The sequence below is a fragment of the Rhinopithecus bieti genome, unplaced genomic scaffold (assembly GCF_001698545.2).
Source record: "Rhinopithecus bieti isolate Rb0 unplaced genomic scaffold, ASM169854v2 scaffold_8, whole genome shotgun sequence".
In the NCBI taxonomy this organism is placed as follows: Eukaryota; Metazoa; Chordata; class Mammalia; order Primates; family Cercopithecidae; genus Rhinopithecus; species Rhinopithecus bieti.
In genome coordinates this window covers 2,721,548-2,746,433 of record NW_016803211.1, presented here as the reverse complement: position 1 = coordinate 2,746,433, position 24,886 = coordinate 2,721,548, and the positions used below count along the sequence as shown (strand labels likewise).

General features: G+C 42.4%; 1 protein-coding gene across 3 annotated transcripts in view; it reads right to left on the bottom strand.

Annotated features, from left to right (window-relative positions):
* The window catches only part of SPTLC3 (serine palmitoyltransferase long chain base subunit 3), a 176,120-nt gene that overhangs the window by 31,830 nt on the left and 119,404 nt on the right, over window positions 1-24,886 (bottom strand). For all 3 annotated transcript variants that reach the window (XM_017869248.1, XM_017869257.1, XM_017869265.1), the window contains 2 exons: window positions 18,976-19,195; window positions 9,931-10,057 (listed from right to left, as the gene is read on the bottom strand). In XM_017869248.1, the coding sequence (XP_017724737.1) occupies window positions 9,931-10,057; window positions 18,976-19,195 (347 nt within the window). The remainder of the gene's footprint in view (window positions 1-9,930; window positions 10,058-18,975; window positions 19,196-24,886) is intronic.

The following is a 24,886-nucleotide window of genomic DNA, read 5'->3' as shown; positions in this document are numbered from 1 at the left end:
TTTTATATAAATATATATAATTTTACTTATATATATTTTATATACATATATTTTTAGATGGGGTCTCACTCTGTTGCTCAGGCTGGAGTGCAGGGGTTCGATTTCAGCTCACTGCAACTTCTGCCTCCCAGGCTCAAGTGATCCTCCCACCTCTACCTCCTGAGTAACCGGGACCACAGTTGTGTGCCATCACCTCCATCTAATTTTTTTATTTTTTGGTAGAGACAGGGTTTTGCCATGTTGCCCAGGCTGATCTTGAATTTCTGAGTTCAGGTGATCCACCTGCATTGGTCTCCCAAAGTGCTGGAACTACAGATGTGAGCCACTGCACCTGGTCAAATTCCTCTATTTCTAAGGATCTTAAATAGCTATTGTTTTCCAGGAAGAACACAAGTCATTATTTCATCTTAATTTTATCTTTAGTTTTCTCCTGCCTTTTCATCCAGACACATTGTCCCCTCCCCTTCCTTACCACACAGAAACTCCTTCAGTTTAAGGGCAGAGAGGGACATGTGTTACTTTGAAGAAAAATAGAGAATTTCATTTTTCCTAAATTTATCATTTAAGTTTAGGTGTTATTAACAATGATGCAGGTATATTCTACTGAAATCAGATATTACACATTAGTAATTGAAATTCTGTATAACTTTTCTCTTATAAGTAAATTTCCATTACTGTTTTCCTTTCTACAGACTTTACTGGCCACTTGATTATAAATGAATCACATTTTCATGCATGTGATACAAAATGTGGTTTTGTGATTCAGTAAGTTGGTGATTATCCCACCAGCCTGGCACTGAGGTAATAGCTGAGAGAGAATTGACTAAATCAGAGACATTATGATTTTTCTTATAGCCATTTTGGTGAAATTAGAAATGAACAAGTCAATGGAGTAATTGGAGTAATCCAAATTTAAGTACTGGCCTGTTCATATAGCTAGAATCGTTCCAACTATTCCTGTCTCTGGTTAAGTGTTGTATTTCAAAAGACTTAATGTTACACAAAAATTTTAAAATATTTAAACATTTAGATCTTTAGATAAGTGGGCCTGTAGATCTAAAAACTACACAATAGCCAGTAGGCAAAGTAAGTGCTTGATAAGATATATAGTTGCTGTTTCATCCTGACATGAAATTGAAAATATAACAAGAACCTTAATATCTGATGTTCAATAGATGCATCAGGTTAAGCCGATCATCTTTTTTTTTCAAAAAAGTGCCAATTTCATTTCAACATCACATCATCAAAATTGTAACGATCATGGGAGGAAGATGAGCCGTCAAATGGAGGGTGATTGTTATAGCACAAGTTAAGTAGATCCCACATAATTACAGGAGAGGCCATTCTTTCTGAGTTAGGAATATGGAATATTTTGTCTTGAGTCATCCTGTGATAAATCAACACCTAGCAGTGTTGCCCATTGTGGATTTCCTTTCATCAGATTGATTCTACCTATTGACGATACACTGAAGAGACAAACCACTTAAGTAATTATTATAAATGCTACCCTATTTATCCCAAGGGATAGCAGTTGTTGGAGAAATGGTAGTATCTCTGTCAGATGTTTACTATCAAATCAAACAATAAAATGAATGTTGTGACCATGAACTCTTAATGACTTGACATCAAAAAGTTATGTGAAAGCACAGGCTTAGGGAGTGACTGTTGTGAGGCACATGCATTTCATAAGCAAAACTCTCTTTCCTATTCCTGATACCAAAGCAGTCATGGGGACTGAAGGACAGGCAAGGTGCTAGTAGTAACTGAGTGGGCAGCGTTGATGTTTTGGTTTAAACACAAGTTTAAAGAAGCGGATCCAAACACATTTCATGCTTTTCTCTTTTGGGCTTTTTCTTATTCTTCTGCCTGCTCTTCTTCCTCCTGTTTTTGCTAGGTCATTTACCTTTGCTTGCATCTGCCAGAATTCCATCCTCTGTTCACTTTACTTCTCCCTCTGCACAGATCTGTTTCTTTTCTGTTATGTAGAAACATGGTTATCAAATTTGAGCCTGAACCAGAATCTCCTGGAGGAATGGTTAAAACAGCTGATTCAGAAATGCTTTCTGGCAGTTCTAACAAGCCTCAGGTGACATTGCTTCTTGTGGTCCAGGGACCACTCTTTGAGAACCACTGCTGTATGATGACTTTGTAGTCACCGTGTCCCTCCTGTCAGGCACTCTCATCATCATGAAACAAGAAATGATGACTGGGGACATGTGTGGGAACTTTCCCCAACATCGGTGACTCTATAATAAGCAGATAGGTGTAATGAGTAAAACTAGACATGCCTGCAGACAAGAATTATAAGGAAGAAGTTGTCCTTGATGAGCAAGTCGTTTACTCAGATTGCTAATGTTAAGTATTCAGAGATCCAGTTCAAGTCTTTTGATGAAAAGATGGCCCTAAACAGATATTTTGTGAGTATCTGCATCATGGACAAGCTGGGGACTTAACACATTTCTTTCCAATTCAACTGGAAAGTATGTATTGAAGGCCTATGATGTGTCAGGAACTGTGTGGATTATTATATGGTAGATGTACCTGTGCATGGTACATGCACCTGACCGTGACAGCTTAAGCATTTCCTGAGAATGACCCTGTATGGCAGACACACCTGAATGTGTGTTCAGTTTGAGTGTGGCCAAGCTGGAGATTCATTCCTTACCTATGAGGAACATCTGAGTCCCCAGCTTGTCCAGTGGGATGCTTGTCATACAAGGGATTGAGGCCCTTTGAATAAAGCTTGAGTAAAGGTTGAATAAAGGTTGCCAGGTGGAGGTTGTTACGGAAAGGATGTTAAGTGAAAATGCTTATATGAACTACATGCTTTTTACAAGTGGTGGCAGTTCTCCTGTCCAGCCTACCATCACTGGACCATCCCTGCATGTAAGTTCCCCTGAATAAACCCCATATCTCATTTGCTGGCTCAGGGTCTCTTCTTTTGCCTCTCAGCTCTGGTGCTACCCCTTATCTTGGCTTATTGCAGCCTCCACCTCCTGGGCTCAAGCAATTCTCCTGCCTCAGTCTCCAGAGTAGCTGGGATTACAGGTTTGCACCACCATGCCCAGCTAATTTTTGTATTTTTAGTAGAGACGGGGGTTTGCTCTGTTGACCAGGCTGGTCTCGAACTCCTGACCTCAAGTGATCTGCCCACCACAGCCTCCCAAGGTGCTGAGATTACAGGTGTGAGCCACTGAGCCCGACCTGATATGGAGATTTAATGGTTTCTATCTACAAGAAATCCACAAGCCATTAGTATCTGATGGGAGGGAAAGAGTGACTACAGGGTCATTATGCAGCAGTGTTTCTCAAAGGCTGGTCCCTGGACTAGCAGCAGCACCTGGGGCTTGTTAGAATGCAGCAAGCATTTCAAGCAGAAGTCTCTGGGGGTAGAGGGTCCACAAGCTGTTTTGGAAAGGAAACAGCTGAGAGTACTTGTGCAGCGGGAACTATAAAGAGAACAGAGCGCAGGATTAGGGCAAATACTTACTGATGGGGAAAGAGGCCTGGCAGAAAAGAGAGGAAGAACAAATAGAAAAAGAAGAGAAAAACCAGAAGAGAAGAGCATCTCTACAACTAAGACAGTCTTTGAAGACTGTTTTCAAAGACAGAGAATGATGCAGAGAGATCAAGTTTAATCTGGCAAAGAAGCAGGAGAGTGTGTCTACAGGAGTGGCTTTAGAGGGAGCAGGATCCATGGAGCAAGGAGGCAGAGGACAGGTGGGCGACAGGCTGCAGGGGCTGGAAACGGCATGAGAAGGGTAGAGGGGAAGCCAGCAGAATAGCTCACTCTTTTGAGATCTGCTGCAATGGATGGGATGAGGCTCAGTGGCTGCTGGAAAAAGAAGGGGCAAGGGAAGTCTTTTTAGGATAAGAGAAACCACCAAGTCCAAGTCTGTGAAAAGAGGCTAGTACCTTTAGAACGTGGAAAGGGAAAAAATCAAGCACAGAGATGTAAAAGAGATCAGAGCTGTTTATTTGCTGAGATAAGAGGGATAATGAGAAGAACTCTTTCAATAAATATTTTTGGAAACCTGTACTTGCCAGACACTGTTTCAGGGTAATAAATAAAAGACAAAGTGCTTGTTCTCCTGGAGTTTACCCTCTAGTGAGGGCAAACAGATAATAAACAGATACATATACAATTTGTCAGGTATTCATAAATGCTATAAAGATTAAAGCGGCTGGGTGCGGTCCTCACGCCTGTAATCCCACTACTTTGGGCAGCCAAGGCGGGCGGACTACTTGAGGTCGGGAGCTCAAGACCAGCCTGGTCAACATGGTGAAACCTCGACTCTACTAAAAATACAAAAATTAGCTGGGTGTGGCAGCAGGTGCCTGTAGTCCCAGCTACTCAGCAGGCTGAGGCACAGGAGTCACTTGAGCCCGAGAGGTGGAGGTTGCAGAGAGCCGAGATGGCACCACTGCACTCCAGTCTGGGTGACAGTGAGACTCCATCTCAAATAAATAAATAAATAAATAAATAAATAAATAAATAAATAATAAAGCAAGGTGAGGAAAATTAGAGGGACAGGAGGATTTGCTATTTAGGATAGGGCCACTTCCCTAATAAGGCAGATTTTCAGCAGAAAGGGGATGGCAGGGAGGGAGTGGGCCATGCATATAGGTCAGAAGAGCAGTTTTAGAGGGACCAGCGAGTGCAAAGACCCTTCTGCGGGAGCTGCTCGCTGTGTTTTAGGAAAAGCAAGGATGCCAGCTGCCTTCAGTGGGCTGAACGAGGGGAGGGGTGGCAGGACCTATGGAGGACCACATCCTGAGAAGCTGTAAAGAACACAGTCTGGATTTTGCTGAGTAAGCTGAAAAGACGACAGAAAGTTCTCAGTGGGGAAGTGACATGGTATTAGTTTTTCGTCTCTGTTTTCAAAAAGATAATTTTGGCTTCTGTGTAGAGAACAGGCCATAAAAAGGCAAGGGCAGAAGTGGGGAGAATATTCAGGAGGCTACTCCAGGAATCCAGTTGAGAGGTGATGGAGAGAGTGGTGGCTGTGTGAGAAGTGACCTGATTCTGGGTATATGTTAAGTAGAGTGTGCAGGAGTTGCTGATAGAGTAGGAAGATGTGAGTTCGGGGAAAAAGGGAGAACTCCAGGGTGGGTAAAGCTATTGGAAAATTTGCAGGAGTAAGGCAAGAAAGTAGATGTGTTGAAAGTAGTATGTCTTTATTGAGTGTTTAGTGTATATCAAGCATCATGCTAAGTTCCTTATCTGTATCACTTCACTTAATTCTTCTGACAAGCTTAATTTGCAATGAAGGAACTAAGGCCAAGAGAGGGAAAGTGACTTGCCATTCATGGAGCAGATGTCAGGCCAGGCACTGCTGCAGGGCACACTCTGTGAATTAGCCCACATCATACAACCTCTGTCTTCTCTGAGAAATGGAAGTTTACCCAGAGTTGGGGAAAGAAGGTGTAGTAAGGTAAGATCAAGATTGGGAGTTCAAAAAATGTTGAGTGATTACTCGAAAAATGTACATCAAAGATTTAAACATGATAATAAGATGATTTTTTGACAATGCTTTCTTTAGGGGAGTCAGTGTGGTTTGGGGCTCACCTTCTTGTGGCTATGTATGCTATGTCTAGATAAGAAAACGACTGAGCTGCGATCTTTCTAGACCTTTCCAAAAGTAACCTCAATCACTGAGTGATCCCTTCCGTTGCCACAACTGGTGTGGAACCAATTCCCAGCTCCCAGTCCTATGAGATAAACATCCTCATGATCTTATTTAGCGTAAACATTGACCTGAAATGGAGCAGGCTGGCAAGATGGAAGTTGAGTCATGACATATTTATTAAGCTGAGCACTGAGTTTGACACTCAGAGGAACACCAAAATAATTCAAGACACATTTCTTGCCCTTAAGGGGCTTACAGCATTGGCTTGGCTGGAAGACCACCCAACATCCATTAGGATGCAGAAATCAAATCTCCACTTTTGGACTCACTGCACTGCTCAGAGTGACAGGCCAGGAGATTAAAAGGGTCTTGGTGCATATGGAATGCATGCACGGCCTGCAGCCCCTCAGTCTGTGTGCATTAACTCCACAAGCAGCCTGGCTGCAGAGTGAAGGTGGCTGTTTGTGCATAAACATTGTCATTTCACTGGGACTGCTATTTCATCTTTGAACCTTGGCATCAAAGGAACACTGACCTTATTCCTGTAGCTTGCCTTTCTTTGAAGCGTATGGCTTTGCATTACAGATTAAAGTGAAGACATTCATCAAGGAACAGATCTGGCCAACTGCTCTCCAAACTCAACCCGAAACAAAGCCTTGAAAGACTCCAATCACAGTTGCAGTGGAGTGGGCTGAAGATGAAGGCTCAGAGCCCGGTTCCTCTTTCTCAGGTCCTGTAAGGCAGCTCTTGCATGAAACAGTGCATCCTTTGAGCTCTGGGCAACTTTACCCTGAGAGTGAGTCTATCTCTGCAAAAAGGGGTGAGCTAGTGCAATGTCCCTAACCTGTCCTGCTCATTTGATTTAAAGAAGCCACTGTTGCAAATGAGGCCAGTGTGATCATTCACTGTGTGCCTTTGAATGCTTCAAAAGATGTGTCAGGCACAACTACCTGAAACGTGTCTGATAATTCTGTCAATTTTCTTTTTCTTCTACTTTCCTTTGTTTGTTTCTTTGAAAATAAACTGTCCTATATTTCTCCCTCATTCTCCTATCTTGCCTCTAAAAAAACCAGACCATACACATGACATTCTCTGTTTTGTTTTGTTTTTTTCTCTTAAGATGACAAGAGGAGTAAAGTGAGAAACTTTAAATGCGAGGTTAAAAAAATAACCAAAGAATTACTTAGGTATAAGGCTAAGAGAGAGAAGCAAGGGAAATATCTCCTACCTCAGGGGAAGAAAAATTGATGGCAGATGATTACTCATGTCTTTAATGTAATCTTTCTGCAGATCTTCCACTGTGATCAGATCAACAGAACAAGTTCTGTCTCTGACGCAGTGGTAAACGAATCCAGAGGACGGAAGGCAATGATTGTAAAGTTGCATACATGTAAAGCAACTGATTCGGATGACATATACACTAAAGGACCCCAGAAATGAGTGAAAATTTTTGTTGAGACACAAGCTAATTTCTAGAATAACTTTTTCCTAGTCACTTGTCTTTAAAACAAGACCAAAGAATAATTCTAGTCATTCTGAGACAATTCACTTAACTTGCATTTTTGCTTAAATCTCAAATAATTGATTTTCCATTAAGAAACACTTGAAGTTTAAGAAGAGAATTAATATGGCTTTATGGGAAGCCAGTAGTTCTAGGCCAGTTTTTTCATACAGTGGAAAGCTTGTGTAGGAAAAGATGCCGCTCTATATGGCTTCAATGTTAAAAGGTTAAAAGATACCTGTTTAGGACAGGCATAGTGGCTCACACCTATAATCCCAGCACTTTGAGAGGCTGATGTGGGCAGATAACTTGAGGCCAGGATGGCCAACATGGTGAAACCCTGTCTCGACTAAAAATACAAAAATTGACCAGGTGTGGTGGCTCATGCCTGTAATCCCAGCATTTTGGGAGGCCGAGGTGGGTGGATCACCTGAGATTGGGAGTTTGAGACCAACCTGGCGAAACTCCGTGTCTACTAAAAATACAAAAAATAGCCAGGTGTGGTGGCGGGCACCTGCAATCCCAGCTACTTAGGAGGCTGAGGCAGGAGAATGGCTTGAACCCAGGAGGTGGAGGTTGCAGTGAGCTGAGATCACACCATTGTACTTTAGCCTGGGTGACAAGAGCGAAACTCTGTCCCAAAAAAAAAAGAAAAAAAAATTAGCTGGGCATGGTGGTGTGCACCTGTAGTCCCAACTACTCAGGAGGCTAACGCAGGAGAATTGCTTGAGTCTGGGAGGTGGAGGTTGCAGTGAGCCCAGATCACGTCACTGCCCTTCAACCTGGGCGACAGAGCAAAACTCTGTCTCAAATTTTTAAAACCCCCCCAAAAAAGAACCACCCCCCCCAAAAAAAAGGTACCTGTTTATCCAATGTCTGTGTCCCTTAATTTACCCCAGCCTCTTTTTGGGGTGTGGCCATATGACTAGTTTTGGCCAATAGATTGTAAACAAGGTGATAAGAATCACCTCCAGGCTGACCCTCCCTTTCTTTTACCTTGGTAACCATGGGGCCATGTTTTGAGATGACGAACCCTTAAGGTGAAAGCAGCCTGAGTCACTGTCTTCAAGGACAAGCACTGTGTAGAGAGTTGACTGATTGGTATTAGATGTGATGCAAACAAGAAATACCTTGGTTCTGTGAAGCCACTGAGATCTACAGGGTTTATTTATTATGGTGGCAAAACCTCCCTTATCCTGACTAATCCAGGATCTTATCTTAGCGGATATCTAGTCCTACTTCACTTCTGTCATAATGATGCTTCCTACAGCGTCTCTGAGAAATGGTTCAAATACTTGTTGATCACCTCAGAAACAACAGCAAATAACAGCAGCAAGCAATTATATAATGCTTACTAATAATTGTCTCCAGACACAATGCTAAATATTTTATACAGATTAATGTATCTACTTCTCACAAAAACCTTGGCTCCTAAATATCATTTTTTCTCACTTTATAACTGGATGAATTGAAATACAGAGAAGTTGAGTCACTTGCTCGGGGTTGAATAGATAAGTCACTCGTCTAAGGCCACACATGAGTGAATAGTATCACAGGAGTCAGATCCAGGCAGCTACCTTCAGTCTCATACCATGAGGACTTCCTAGACTGGACTGTCGTTTTCTTTTCACAAAGACCAATCAATAAGATGCAGAGTCATAACACTGAAAAGGCAAGCCTGGAAGGAATCCTAGAGATCAGCCAATCACTGCATTTCATATGGAGGAAAAAATATCCTCCTGCAGGCCTTTACCCTGCTTTAGTGAAAAAAAGTCCTGTCTTTCAAACAAGTGTCTTGGGAGCACTAGGGCTCAGTAGAAGGGCCCCAAGGGGTATCAGTATGGGAGTAAGTGAAGACACTACTTTAACTAGATCAGCCTTGTTCTTATCTGTTTTATACAGTAGGCTTCTGGTAAAATTTGTATGTGAATATTCTGCTGCTTTAATAATACCGAAAACTGATGGAGTACCCCATACTTCTATTGAAATAGCAGACTTGGAGGGTTGCATTAAACAATGTAGGACTTCAGGACAGCTGGGAAGTGAGGTGAGGCACATGGATTGTACAGTCCAGTGGCCAGGATAAATTGGCTACTTCCATAAATGTGCTCACCAGCTTGCCTGGCAGCAAGAACTGCCTTATTCAGCACCGTATCCCCTCTGATGTGTGACATGCAGTAGAATCTCTATAAACCACCTCTGCAAAACGGTGGGAGAGTTCCAAGAGGCTTTTATGAAACAGCTTTTCAAAAAGGATTAATTTGGGTTGAGCAAAGTAGCACAGTTTAGCTCTGGTCCCACTGGCAAAGAAATGGCTGGAAGTTTATTGTGTGTGTTTTGTCTATATATCCTCAAATGGCCAGTGGTGGCCTTCCATTGCCCAACCTCTGGCTATAAAAAATAAAAGGATGAAAAATTGGATATTAAATTGGCTACTTTGGTCTTAGGGAAACACAAGTGACAGCCCCAAGCAAGCACAGGCAAGCATGTGCATGCAAGCGTGTGCGCACACACACATGCAAACACACACACACAATATTTGCTTCATTTCAACATAATTGATCACACAAAATTATTTAAATTTGCTGTTCACAATGAGGTAAATTAGAAAGTTTTCTTTGCTTTAACGAAGGGTTTTTGTGTGGTGTGCTAACAACAGTTTTTGTGCATTTATCACATGGCTTGATTTACAAATAGGGTTCTATAAGATAAAGGTGTGTATTTGAGAAGCGGAAAGATTAATGAGGCAGAAGGGGGACAGAGCGATGCAAGAGCTGTGCTCTATGCGTATCCTCTTACCTTGTGTGGTCCCATCCAGTCCCATGAGATGTTTTAGTGATCTGATGATTTGCTCTGCTATCGGTGGGCTCATGGATGAAGCATAGACAGCACTATGCGAGTGAACCCGTAAATAATCCACAAGATCCTTAAACAAAGAGGGAAAACCCAAAAAGAAGGCAAGTAAATCTCAACACTGGTGGTGGGAATTACATCTAGTCCCATCCCCATCTTCATAGCAAAAGACATTTGATCTCACAGCTCAAAAGAGGAATGGGGTCCAACTCTCAATGGTTTTCATCAAACTATTTTTTTCTATTTCCTTCATAGTTTCTCCCTCAAAAACCTAGAATCTACAGCAAAGCAGGATGCTGCAAGTTTGGAGTTGAACTTTAAGGCAAAACCAGATGTGTGAAAGAAACATGATTCCTGAAGCATTTGTTGAGTACCTACTATGTGTGAGCACTGACTTTGTGTTCAGTGCCCAAAGAACACAGGATGTGGTCCTTGCCCTTGAGAATATTACATGTGATTGTGCCCATGAACAAGCATGGTAGAATAAGTCACAGTCCATGCAAACTAGGACATGCAACAGGGCTGCAAGATGCAGAGGAAAGAGAGAGGGTCCTTCTAGCTGAAGTAGATAGAGAAGGTTCCGATGAGGAGATATGATTAAGCCTTGAAGAATGAAGATAATTAAGGAGGAAAAGAAAACGTGGAGGGAGGGTGGCAGAAGAGAGAAGCTGAACATAGGAACACAAGCAAGAAAGCAGAAGGCATGTATAGCAGAGTGTTTACAAAAAATAGCTGTAATTCTCTCACTGCCTATAACCATGCATCTTTGCAATTCAACTTTGCAGCTCCCTCCATCAAAAGGCGGATTAATCTGGGCTGGCCTTGTGACTTTCTTTGTCCAGTAGTATATGGCAGAGATGATGGTGTGGTGGTTCTGAGTCTGCGCCTCAAAATGCCTTGAGTGCTTTTGTCCTCTCAGAACTCTCTCCAGCTGCTATGTGAATAAGCCTGAGCCAGCTTGCTGGAGGATGACAACCATGTGGAATAGAGAAGGACCACTCCAGCTGAAGCTACCCCAGGCCAAGCAGTGCCCTGCTGACTCAGCAATGGACTGTTGTACAGAAGCAAGTCCAGATGAGACCCAAAGAACTCCTCAGCTGAGCCCAGCCCACATTGTTGATGGACAGAATCGTAAGCTAAATAAATGGTGGTGATTTTAGACACCAAATTTGGGGGTGGTTTGTTACACAGCAAAAACTAATGGAGGCAGCATGTTTGGAGGACAGCAAAGGACAGTTTGAGTACAGGTTTGTGGGAAATGAAACCAGAATATAGGTTAGGACCAGATAAACTCTGGTTATGCCTTGGGTAGCAGATAACTATTGGAATTTTGTGTATTTTGTGTAACACTCTTTGGAATGCTGAGCTGTTACAGAATTCTGGTCTTCAGTGGGAGGAGCCATTTTTCACCTGTATGCCTGATTCCTGAGGCCAAATGTAAGGTCCCAAGTAAGCTTGCTAAAAGCCCTAAGAAGCTCCAGTAACCTAATGCCGCAGTGGTGAGGGCCTCAGAGCTGGCACCTGCAGGTGCTCAGTTGGATTGCAGAGACCCTCCATCAGCCCACCTACAGTGTCTCATGGCCTGGGACCCTCAGAGTGTCCTTCAGAAAAGCTAATGGGCTGATGGCAGCCCTTTGCATTAGCAGTGGGGTCTTTAAAAGATCAGGTGCCTTCTCTTTAGAATAACGGCACAGCTTAGAATCCCACTTAGGCAAGTGTCTTCGCTATGTCTTCCTTCCTCATGAAGGTGATTTGGAAAGAGCTCTTGGGAATCGACATCCTCTGCTTTGGGATTGGTTCATGTCCTCCTCACCCTCCTTCATTAGTCACATTCATTCCCACCTCCGAGCCTGGGCCTGTTCCCTGCCCATCACTATTTCATCTCTCTTGGGTATGTGTGGGCATTGTTGCTTATAAGCATTGTTGCTTATAAGCATTTTCAACATTCACAGTTTCTCTTCCTCAGAACAGTGTGTGGCCTGCCTTACAGTGGTTGGTGAAGGTTAAATTAATGATGTGATGACTCTACCTGGTCCAAGAGGGGAACCAGGGAATCTGTTCTGTTCTTCCTGCCTTCTTCAATATGTCTTTCATTCTGAATCTCCTCTTCCACCCATCCTTCTTCTATGACTTCCCTTTTCCATATTCTCCTTCACTTCAAACTATTCCTTTTGTTTTTTGTTTCTTCCTTTCCTTCTAGCTTCCTTCCTTCCCCTTCCCATCTACTCTGATTCTCTGTCTCTCTCTCTTTTCATTTCAAATTTTTTATTTAAATCATTTTCTTCTCTGTATTTCAAAGTATTCCCTTCCTTCTTTCCTTCTTTCCTTCCTTCCTTCCTTCCTTCCTTCCTTCCTCCCTCCCTTCCTTCCTTCCTTCGTTCCTTCCTTCCTTCCTCCCTCCCTCCCTCCCTTCTTTCCTCTTTTCTTCTCCCCCTCCCTCCTTCCACCTTTCCTTCCAGCAAGAATATACCAATAACTTTCTATGTCTAGACATGTGTGGGAGTCCAGGAGGGGAGGGAGGATAGAAAAGGACCATAAGGCTAGTCCCTGGCATCCGTTATCCATTTATATAAATGAAATTAAGTTTTTTGCTGATTCTTTTATTTGGTGAGCCTCATGAAAAAAGCTGGGTGGGTTTTCCCCATATCTGAAGAGTATGTGCATGATGCTGGCCTGACTGAATTCATCAGCCACAGGGTATCCAGAAAGTTCACTTTGGAGTATCTGAGGTGCCTCAAAGAGATGACAGCAGTCATGTGCCAGAGTAGCTACAGTCAGGGCTGTCCTTCACAGTGCCATGTTCCGTGCTCCTGGGGGGCAGCAGCAGGGATTGCCTTTCTCTGTTGGAGCAAATATCTCCCTACAGGATGCAGGGGAAGTCAATGAGGAGACGGTGGGTGGGTCCTGGGAATTGGATGATGGAGGCTCATGTGGACCTCTGTCAGGAACAAGGTGTTTCAAGGGTGTGATCTGGCCATGAGGGTTGGGGAGATTTGGATAGATGCAGAGGAGCAAAAAGGTATGGGACTGTCCTAAAATTAGGAATAAGGATGGCATCTTATGGGCACAGAGTAGAGGTGTCAATTGGGAAGAGAGGGAGAAGCCAGTGCTTCTGAGACAAGGGGATGAGGAGCTGTCCCCTTGGAGGGAGTATAACCAGGAGTTACAGCACAGCCTCTGGTGCCCAATAGCTTGGATTCAAATCCTGGCTTTGCCACTTACTGCTGTGTGACTATGGGCCAGTTACTAAGTCTCTCTGTGCCTTAGTTGGCTTCTCTGAAAAATGAGATCATAGTAATACCTGTCTCGGAGTTTATGAGGATGAAATGGGTGAATACATATATGAGATGCTTAGAAAAGCATCTGGTACACAGTGAAACAGTGAATGCCTGATGCAGTTGGTAACTTTCTTTCTTTCTTTTTTTTTGACAGAGTCCTGCTCTGTTGGCCAGGCTGGAGTGCAGTGGCATGACCTTGGCTCACTGTAACCTCTGTCTCCTGCACTCAAGCAATTCTCCTGCTTCAGCCTCCCAAGTATCTGGGACTACAGGCGTGTGCCACTACGCCCGGCTAATTTTTGTATTTTTTGTAGAGACGGGGTTTCACCATGTTGGCCAGGCTGGTCTCGAGCTCTTGACCTCTGGTAATCCACCCACCTTGGCCTCCCGAAGTGTTGTGATTATAGGCATGAGCCACCATGCCTGGTCAATTATTGTTAATGGCCGATTGAAAGATTCTTAGAACTGGGAGCATGGGGTGGGAGGAGGGGACCAAAATACAAAAGCTTCTTGGAGTGTCCTTGTTTCAACTCTCTTGTTTTGCACACAGTTACATTCTAAGGTTGTGTGACTACACATTGAGAGACCCATACATCAAACCAAGGATTTTCAGCCTAACTCTTCCTGCATACTTATGGGGAGGGGTGGCAGCAGGAGTGAAAAGAAAGGAAAAGAGAGACGTTTTCAATAAGGGAGTACCCAGGCTTGATGACAGGTTGAATGATCCTGAAGAGCTAATAAGGCTAGAAGCTAACAGCATAGCTGATATTCCCCGGTGGCCTGAGGTTCCATTTTAGGAACTTTGTATGCATTAATACATTTAAACTTCACAATAATTCTTTCAGGCAGATACTGTTTTACTGGCATTTTGTAGACAGAACAACTGAATCACAGAGAAGTTTACACAATTATTCCCAAAAGATGGTAGAACAAGGATTTAGACCCAAAGAAGCTGACTCTAGAGCCTCACCCTTAGACCGCACTTGACTTCTCCAGACTTCTCCCCAGAAGAGTAAGCTTGGTGTGGTGTGAGGGGGGCCAGGAGAGCACAGACCCCAATTCCACTCTCCTTACCCTACGGTGCTTTCCCTAACCCAGGGACTGTTCCTCTTTTTGGAGAGGGTGGGGAGACATCCTGATCTACTCATCCATATGGTACTAAACCACAGATTGAGTCACACTGGTCTCAAAATGTTTCATGTCTATCTCTCTTGTTTCTCCAAAAGGGACTGAAACTTCCTTGAGAGCAGGGATGGAGCTTCACACTTCTTTTAAAATCCATAGTGGTGGATACCATACCTAGTAGTGGCCTGCTAAATACTGACAGTCTAATGGAAAACAGAGGAGTTTTAGAGATGGAGGAAAGATGGCCAGGGGCCTCAAAGCATATAGGGTATTACTGACTTAGCTTGGGGGTCATCACTGACAAAGATCAGACAAGGAAACAAAACAAAACTTCCTTTGATCTTGAAAAGGGCTCTTCCAAATGTCCCCAACCCTAATTCACAGATTGAGACATTTTTTAAAGTCAAGGCCATGAGCCTTCTTAGTTTGAATGAATACCTCATCGGTGCAGCATTGGTTCCTTTTAATGTTAAGACTATCTTGCCCCAAATTTTATTTTTTTTGGACTGAGTTCGCTTTCTCTCAGGGTCTGAGTTTCTGGATGGAAGTTTATTTGCTTGTGTGGTTCAAAAAATGGAGCTCTTTGAGTAACTTCTGGAGAGTGTCAGGGAGAACCTTGATTCCTGGCTACGAATTCCCCCTCTTGTTTCCCCAATGGGTGCTATGAGCCATGACTTAAGAGGTGGCTTTGGTCTTTTGTAAGGTGAGTCTGGGATGTGTCTTCTTCAGGGTGGGCTAGAGGTCTCCTCATACTGAGGTTTCCACATCGATTTGGAAGTTCAAAACCCTGATTGTTTTCTCTATCCATGGGCCTGAAGTTCAAGGGCAAGGGTGGCTTTTTTTGGGAGGAAATCAGACAGGAGACTCTTAGAATAAACATCTTAGAGCTCACTCCATGACCCCTGCTTACTTCAAAGGGATGTTAAATACAGCCAGGGCTTAGCGTGCAGGGCAGGGCTCACTTTTTAGAGCGACCCAGCTTTGGCTGGCAGGTGGGCTTCTGGGGCTAATGCTCACCCCAAATTTGTCCGCCCTGTCCCAGTTCCTTTCTCCAGAATTCCAGCCCTGCAACCTATCAGTTACAAGGGCTACCATCGCTTCATTCATTTGCAAGTCTCTGGTCAGCCTGTGGAGGCTGTGGGAGCCAGTGTTCAGTGCCAAGACTCAAGATCCTTGTCTGGGGAAAAGTTTGGGGTCTTCGTCATTGACCACATTTCCCAGCCACAGGATCAATACAGATGTAAAAGAATAAAAATAAGAAACCTAGTCTCATCAGCTTAGGCTTCCCTTCAAAGAAGCCATTCATGGCATGGAGCTCTGACAGGTAGAGAGAAGTAGTGATCTGGAATTTCATCAGGAAAGTCTTGAAAGGACAGACTCCTCCCAGTTAGGCTGTTCACTGTGCATCTATAGTGGCTCCAAACTCAAAGTGAGCAGAACAGCAAAACTCTGCTATCTCTGAACAGACTGTTAGCAGTTTCCTTGAGTGGAAAGAGGGGATCACAGCCTGGCAGCAACCTCCAATTAGCAGAGGGGAATTTGTAGGACACTTTGTGAGGAAAAGGCTCTGAGGTCAAAACAAAACCTCTGTTTTCTCTGGTAGTATCGTCATGCTAAACCATTTTTTCCTCCTTGTTTTCAAATATATTTCATTACATGATTCATCTAGTTGCTAATATATAAAGCTCTGACCTTGACCCATTCCATAAAGATTTCCAGAACCTCCCAGACACTATTATTGGAAATGCAGCCTCTCTACACCAATATTAACATCATTTAAAAAGAGAGTTAAGAGCCAGATGTTTTATCTTTTTTTCTAGATTTTTGGAGCTAACTATTTTCAAATTTCAGGGTTTACTGAGAACCCTATGGGCACAGTGAAATTGAAATTATATACAGTTTCAGAAAAACAGCAAGTCTGAACGTGTGTACTTTAACTTTTTTATGTTCAATTTTGTTGCTTTTGTATACATTGGTTTAGAATCCTAGCTATTTTGCAATAATCTCCTAAACTGAGCTATATGGCAAAGTATCTGGGAGATTAGTCGTCTATCTATCAACTGTCTATCTATCTTACAGTACAGTTATCAGAGTTTGAAAACTGTACTCTAATTATTTAAACATACTAGAAGAAGTAGTTTTGCAAACAAAAATGTTTAGTATTTGCCCAATCCTATGTTGTTTCAGTTAAAAGCATAATTTAAACAGACTCAAAGTAAAAATTCTTCACAAAATTGTCCAAAGTTCATAGGAATACAATATATGATTTGACTTGAAATTATACATAATAAAAATTAACATAATTGAAAAGAATTAAAGGTACAAAGGAACAGAGTTCCATTAAGTCATGGGCTCATTAGGCCGAAAGGAAGCCTGTTTACCCAGGTTTGTCACAGTGTCATCAAAACCATAGGTGTGTATCTGACTGATTTTTAAGTCATCAGGGATACATGCATTTTCTTAAGCGCGTTCCTGCTCACCGCCCAGGTCTTGGAAACAGCCCTGTGTTTTCAAGGTTTTGCATCTTGCTGTTTTAGGGCGGTAGATCTCAGGGGAGGCTAACAGGTCTCTGCCAAACACGCTCTAATTCTTGCTGCCATCTAGTGGTAAATTTAGACACTGCAGTGCAACATGAAGCGTCGAGAAGACAGAGAAAAGTGGGGAGGAAAAAGGAGGGGGAGGAGAGGGAATGAACGATGCGACCCTCTGGATCTAAATATGTATAAAACGAGCATTTTAAAAGGTAAGAAAAGGAACAGATGTACATACTTTTTCTGCATCCGGATTAATGTAAATAATGGCAATTTTCACAATTGCTCGGTATCGACGCCAAATGAGTAGAAATTGTGTACACAGGAACATCTACACCTTAAAAATACTCTTGCTAATGTCAGAATGGAGAGCATGAGAGAGAATCATGGTGAACTGGTCTTTACTTCTGCTAGTCACGAGCCTTTGTTTAAAGTGGGTATCAAATGAAGGCGCTCTAGGAGGAAAAATGTGACATCCACCAAATTTGACAACATTTCAAGGATTGGCTTGTTTCAGTTTATTCAGGTGCCTTTGGTTCAGGAAACAGAGTTACGCTTGGTTAAAAATTTTGAAGTTCAGAACTGCTGCTAAAGTAATCACAAAACCACAAGCTCACAAGGCAATGTAGCCGGGATCAGGGAGCTCCTAAATTTGAGACCCTCTGATCCCACTGCTTCGGCAGTCTAGGAAGGGAACATTTAACCTTTCACCAGATTTAGCTGAATTTTGTAAGATCCTGGGCATTCCCAATGGTTTTAGCATTACCTGGCTAATTCCCACAGGCAAGTGGAGAGGGGATGAAAAACAATGCTTTGAGCCCAAAAGAAAGCAGTGCTTATTGAAGGGTAAAAACCACTTAAAACTCTGAACATTTTAAGCATCTGTGCATTTCATGGCAGAGCCAGTGGCCAGAATTAAATCTGTTGTTTTAAATCATGAGCTTTCAATGAGAGGACTGTTTTCTGCTGCACTTCTTGGTTTGTCTAACTGGTTTGCCAGAAGTTTCTGTTCATCTCAATAGGTAAGGAAGTGGGGATTTTTGTTGATATCACTTGCATGCACTGGTTTTGGGCCTACTGTGCCGTCCTAAGCTGAGCCAACATCACTGTCATGCTCTTTGGGACAGGTGTAGGTTTCTCTGAGATAGGTGTCAGAATTTGGACAACGCTGTCCTCTCATTGGTCGGATAACTGGCTCCTTTATCTCTCAAACCCAGGTTTGAATACTGGACTTTCTTTGTCCCTTTCCTTTCCCTCCTTTTAAATTTCTCTCAAGTATTTATTGTTTTATTTTCACAAACCTCTTGGTGATATTGACCAAGTGGACTCAAGATCCTTGACAGGGACAACATTCACTTAACAGTCTAATCCCAGCAGATAAGAATTTTTAAGGCATATTGATAAGATACTGGAGAATGGCAGGATTTGACCTATGGTTTATGCAACATTATGGAAAGATTTTTTTTTTTTTTTTGCAGAGAAAATTTCTTAAAAGTACATTCCTGCCACCGTTTTGATTAAAACTCTTAAAACCCACAACTCGTAGCATAGGGTCAGCCTCCCTAATAACTAACATTTGCCTACTGTTGCTGTTACCTTCCTTGTGTTTTTTAATGCCACAAACCCCAAACTGCTTATAGTTTTCAGAACATCCCTTATCACTTCTGTGGCTTGGTATACATTATTCTCTCTCTGTGTTAAATACGGCCCCCCCATTATCTGTCTACAAGGTGGACATTCAATCTAAACCATGTCCTAAATACTACTTAACAAAGTTAATTATTCCTCTCCCTGGTACTTTGCACCTTGTGTACATGGCCAGTGTTTCCATTTCATTATAATGTGATCACTCATCGCATCCTCCTCTTCACTTTTCGAGGGAGAGCTCCTCGACATTCTGTGCCTTATCTGGCTGTGAACCCATTGTAGCCAGGCTGGAGTGATCAGCTGAGGTGTGGTGAACTGAATTGAAGCTTTCATGAAATTCAGAGAAGCCCTACACACGGCATCCCCAGGGCGCTCAGGTTTTAAACAGACACAAGGGGTCCCTCTCTTACCTTCCTTCCAGCTATGTAACCTCCTGCAGCTCCAAAGCTTTTGGTGAATGTGCCCATGAGCACATCAACTTCGTGAGGGTCTAGTCCAAAGAATTCCGTGACACCTCGGCCGGTTGGGCCCACGGCCCCAATACTGTGAGCTTCATCCATGTAGAGGTAAGCCTTGTATTTCTTCTTTAGAGCTATGATCTGGGGCAGATGCACGATGGAACCTTCCATGCTAGGACAGAAGGAGAAATGCTCATAACTAACAAATACCCTCCTGGGAAGCTCTGTCAGCTTCCCTATCAGTACATCCTAGGCAGTCTTCCCTGACACACGCCATTCCTTTGTTCTGAAGGCATGTTTTATTTGTCTGAGACAACCCTCTCAATCTTGTAAGGCTGGTTGGGCATTTCTATGCTACTTGGATAAAATAATTTATATTCAATGGATTTAAGTGATTTTGCTTTCAGCTAATTCCCAAGCAAACAATCAGCTCACTGCATTATGGATCCAATTTATATGTAAAGCCAACTAGTGTAACTAGACTGACCATTTTGGATTCTAGTTATTCTGCTAGAATAGATTACATTACTCTATAGTCATTCCCTTTTCCTGCCTGGCATTGCCTGTTTGGCCAGGTCTGTTTGACTTAAATTCAGTGCTTGAATTGCCATAGATTAAAAGAGGGAATTAAAAAGACACAGAACTTTATTTAAGACATCATAGTGTTAATTAAAGTACAATAGGAAGTCTTTAAGACCTCTTGTTCAATACCCACTGCAAGTCAAAGACTGAGGTGTCTCCTCTTTCTGTTCCTTTAGGGTAGAGGAACAGAAAGTTGAGTAAGCATCAGAATCCTCTGAAGCATTTGTTAAAACACAGATTGCTAGACTCCCACCCCAGAGTTTCTGATTCAGTCGGTATTGGGTGGGCTGAGAACATGCATTTTTGCCAAGCTCCCAGGAGATGCTACCACCAATGGTTGGGGACCACACACAGGGGCCACTGCTGTAGATGAGCTCTTTTGTTTTAGCCTGAAGTGCTTTATTTTTCATGATATTGTAAGTTGCAAAAGCACTTCAAGTCCTGTGATCTGGGGAAGATACATGATAGACTTTCCATGCTAGGGCAGAGAGAGAAATGCTCTGTATTAACAAACACCCTCCTGGGAAGCTTTGTTACGTCCTCTGGCACAAAGGTAAAAAAATGAAATCTATGAATAAGTAAAATTAAAATTTATATTTACATGGCACCTCTGGGACTCAATGGATTAAAAAAATCTGACACGAATCAGTTCTCAGAACACTTTGCAAGCTGTGTCTGTGTTGCACACAGTTTTGACTGCGTTGACAGGCGAGTTGTACGAAAACACACAGACATACTCACCACACAAAGGAACTTGTCAAACAATTCAAACAACCCTTTAGGTTAGTTCAAGAGCTAATTCATTGAATCAAACAGAGTTGAACTTCTCCTTTTTCCCCTAATTATTTATTAGATTAAATTAAATGTATTAAAAAACAAGCTTAAGTGTTAGGTCGATTCAGTCAAAACAGTCCAGTTGGCTGTGTACACAGTTACCCAGACCAACGGGTGTTGGTTTGCAGAGAGTATCATGATCATGGGGTGCAGCATTTGTGTGTTCCAGGAGATAGTTTTGGACGGCCGAGTTCAGATTTTAATGAAACAAAGGCCAAATAGAGTTGTCTTTTCTTATGTAAGTTTGTGAGTTAATTCCAACATGTTCTTAAATTAATTGCTTGTTAAAATTGTTTCCACTGAGGAGAAGACAGTCTGGCCATCTGGCTGCCTAAGTGTACTAACTTTGAACTTGGGCAATTTGCATGATGTTCTCTGCCTCAGTTTCCTCATATGTAATACAAACAGGATGATGGGCCCCTCTTCACATGGTCTTTATAACAATCACTTGAAATCATGCTTGTAAACTAGCTGATCCATGATGGGCATTTAGTGAATCGTTATGGTCCTTAGGAGGAGGAACTTAGGAGGAAATGGTTGTAACGAGTCCTAACTTGGGAAACTGGGAGCCCTTGACAATGTTCTGTGTTGAATCTTATACGAGTGAGGCATGTGGGTGTCATGCTGGATGTCATACATAATAAATGGCCGCAGGTCCTCAGAAATCTAGAATTTTCTTCTCCTTAAAATGTTGTAAGTTGGTAACACAAACATGCCAAAAAACCTGACATGCCACAAATAGCCATTCTTTGTTCTGGAACTGAATTTGACAGGAGCCAAAGTTAATGTTCCACAGTGTTTGTAGACACTGCAGGCAGCTAATTAACCATCCTTCCATGGGGCTGGTCTAGCTGATGTTAGGAGCCTGCCCACCTGGTTTATATTTCTTCCTCTAAGATTAATGACTCTACAATACTGCTGACTTCTGGAGTTAATGCAGGGCACACATAGAGTCCTAGGGAGAACTCAGTTTTTATAGAGTTATATTCACCCATGCTAAGTTTTCATTTTCACAATGTGATCAAATTTGAATTGAGCCTTTTCCCATAGTGGGATATTGAGTCTAGTGCATGCATAAAAAGGCTATCTATGTTATTCCCATGAATTACTGTCAAAAAACAGTGCCAAAAATGATATAGAAAACAAGAACAGCGTTTTATTCTTTCTTCCTGAATGGAAGGTTGTGTTTTTCTTTTGACTTCAATAGAAGAAAACAACTAAAACACAACTGTAGGTAAAGATAATTCCATGAGTTAATTTGAAGCTCTGTTCAGGGACTTGAATTATTCTTAAACCAGCAAGCCAGTGAATAATTCCTTTATATCTTTTCTATTACATAATGTATTAGCTAAGTGACAAGCCTCCTTTTTGAAATCTCCCTCTCACCACTTTTCCCTCCACATATAAACCATATTATCCACTGGCAGATGGAGAATGAAACCACTGGCTAGCTAACTCACATGGTGGAAAAATCTCCTTGGTGGGCCCAAAGTACAACTCAAAACAAGAAAGCAAGGTGGAAAGAGAGAAAAGAAAGTTAAGATCAATGAAAATAAAGTGACGAATGTTTTCTTATTCTTTTCTTTATTTGTTTAAACCATAGAGATACAGGTGAGAGTTTACCACTGAAGTTCTCAATCCTTAAATTTACATTGTTTTGAGCGTAGGAGAATAGATTACACTCTTACAGTAGACGGTATTCTGAGGTTACAGCATATGTGCCTATGTTTATATATGTATTTGTTTTGGAAGAACTGACTATTATTCCTTGATTAATTTTATTTTGGAAGTTAGTGCTCCAGCTATGCTAGTTTATGTGCCAGGTTGTTTGGGACACCACACCTTAAGGATATGTTTGAATAATTTTGATATTCTCTACCACTGTGAGTTGATAAGAGATCTAGACTTCTCAGAGACATGAAATTAGAAAATGAGATTTTAAAACGATACTTAATGAAAACATACAGCTCAGAACACTGAAATAATACTGTTTTAGTTTTAAACCCAAAGTCATGCATTCATGAAACTTTGGATTTCAAGTTTCAATGCTCGTGTGTTACAGATGAAGAAATTGAGGCCTAGATAGGTTAATGGTAAAGGTCAAATGGGTGATCTTGCATTTTCTGTGTTTACTTCATTGGATGTGGACACATGGGCTGACTCTTCTATTTACATTGAGCCTTTGTCTCACCAGGGCCACCTGGCTTTAATCCCAGCTCTGCCTCATCTCAGTTATCTGTCCTGGGGCAAGTTATCTAAACCTCTGAGCCTCAATTTCTTCATATTTACAGTAACTTCTTGGAGGCTTACTCAAGGTTGCACATGGGAAATGTTAGCAAGGAGTAGACACGTGGTCGATGTGAGTTTCTTTCTCTAACGTCCACTTTCTCAATGGAAGAAGAGCAAATAACCTTGCGACATAGATGACTTACTGTTTTCTGAGTTGCAACTTCTTAGACTGAAAATCAGTGTGACGATGAAGACAGCCACTCTTGGTTGTGAGCTCTCTATGGGCTGGGCCTCTGCCAACACTAGCTTATATGACCTCATTCAATACTTATTATTACCGAAGTACCCTATGGAGGCCACACAGATGTAGGTGGTGATGCCAGGATTTGAACCTAGGTCCCAGGCCTGCCTCCAAATCCTGACTCCTCTATATTCTACATAAGAATAATAATACCTATGAATGATGACATTATTATTATTAGTTTTCTGACTTCTCAGACTGGGTATCTAGCCTTTTCTATCTCGATATCTCCCTGAAAATTTCTGATTTGGCTGATTGCTCTCTTTGGGGGTTATGAAAAAATTGATGTGTGTGGTCTCTGTGGTGATGTATGTGGGGGTACTTTAGCCATGGTGGCAGACCACAAGCAAGAGAAAAAATCTGGGAGTTAAAATTCAAAGGAGGCTTTGTGTAGGTATCAACAAGATATGCATTCCTAATATACCTCTGAAGAGTAGGAGTGCATTTGTGAACTATTGACTTCACATTCCTAACCCTCCTTTAGAAAATACTATGGGAAATAATGTTTTTTTTTTTTTTTTTTTTTTTTTTTTTTTTTTTGAGACAGAGTCTCTCTCTGTTTCGCAGGCTGGAGTGCAGTGACATGATCTTGGCTCACTGCAACCTCCGCCTCCCAGGTTAAAGTGATTCTTGTGCCTTAGCCTCCTGAGTAACTGGGATTATGGGAGTGCACCACCACACCTGGCTAATTTTTATATTTTTAGTAGAGGTGGGGTTTCACCATGTTGGCTAGGCTGGTCTCGAACTCCTGACCTCAAGTGATCCACCTGCCTTTGTCTCCCCAAGTGATAGGATTACAGGCATGAGCCACTGCATCTGGCCTTATCTGGTGAGAATTGCAAATTAGAACACCTGTGTAAAAGCTTTTTCTTTGAGGTTTAAGGCTGTAGAACTGAACTCTAGGCTACCTTTGTTTTACAGATGAGGAAATTGAAGCCCCCAAGAGCTATTGAGGCTTGTCAAAGAGATGCCCTGTTTTCTATCTGTGAATGTGGCCTTTTAGGTCTTGGTCTCATGTAAAGCCAACATTCCTGTGTGGGTGAAATGAAAGGAACCTCCTTGTGAAGGAAATTTCATGGAAAGTGGGAACTTCACTCTGTGTCGTCACCAGGTTGATTGAACCACTGTGGTAGATGGCTTCCGAAGATGGCTGCCTGCAAAGCTTCCCATCCTTATACATGCAAGTGGATCCTCCATCGGGGGTAGGGTCTATTTCACCTTCTTTTGAATCTGGGCTGGCCTCATGATGTGCTTGGGCCAATGGGTCAGGGCAGAAGGGATAATGTCCCAGGGCTGGCAGCCTTCACTTTTGCTCTGTTGGAAGCCAGCACCATGTTGTAAGGGAGTTCTGGCTAGACTACAGAATGAGAAGAGACTATCTATAGAGAAAGCCGTGTGGAAGAGAGCGTGGCACTCCAGGCGAGAGCCAGTACCGAGGGCCAGATGTGCAAGTGGGGTCATTTTGGATGTTCCAGCCCCAGACAAACTGTCAGCTGAATGAAGTGGCCTCCACCCAATGCCATGTGGAGTAGAAGAACTGTCCAGTTGGTCCACACAACCCACGGTAGCATGGAAAATAATAAATCATTGCTGTGTAAACCATTATGCTTTGGATGGTTTGTTACATGGCAATAGGTAACTGAGCAGTCACTATTGCTAGTGCAATGAAAATTGTGGTTTGGTGCCACTCTGGCTTGGAGCTGGAAGTCCACACCTGACTCCTTTGTCCTTCTGAAGTGGTAGGATGCAGGCCTGGCATGACCAGTAACAAGTCCTGCTGCTGGAGTGGTTTCTCTGTGTGGCTGATGGGAATATTTGCCAGTAAAATGCCGGTGGTCTACTTAATTTCAGCCATGATCAAAGTGGTTAAGACTTAACTTTCCTTTAATGGAGCCAAGTTCTGTTTATTTGCAGTTG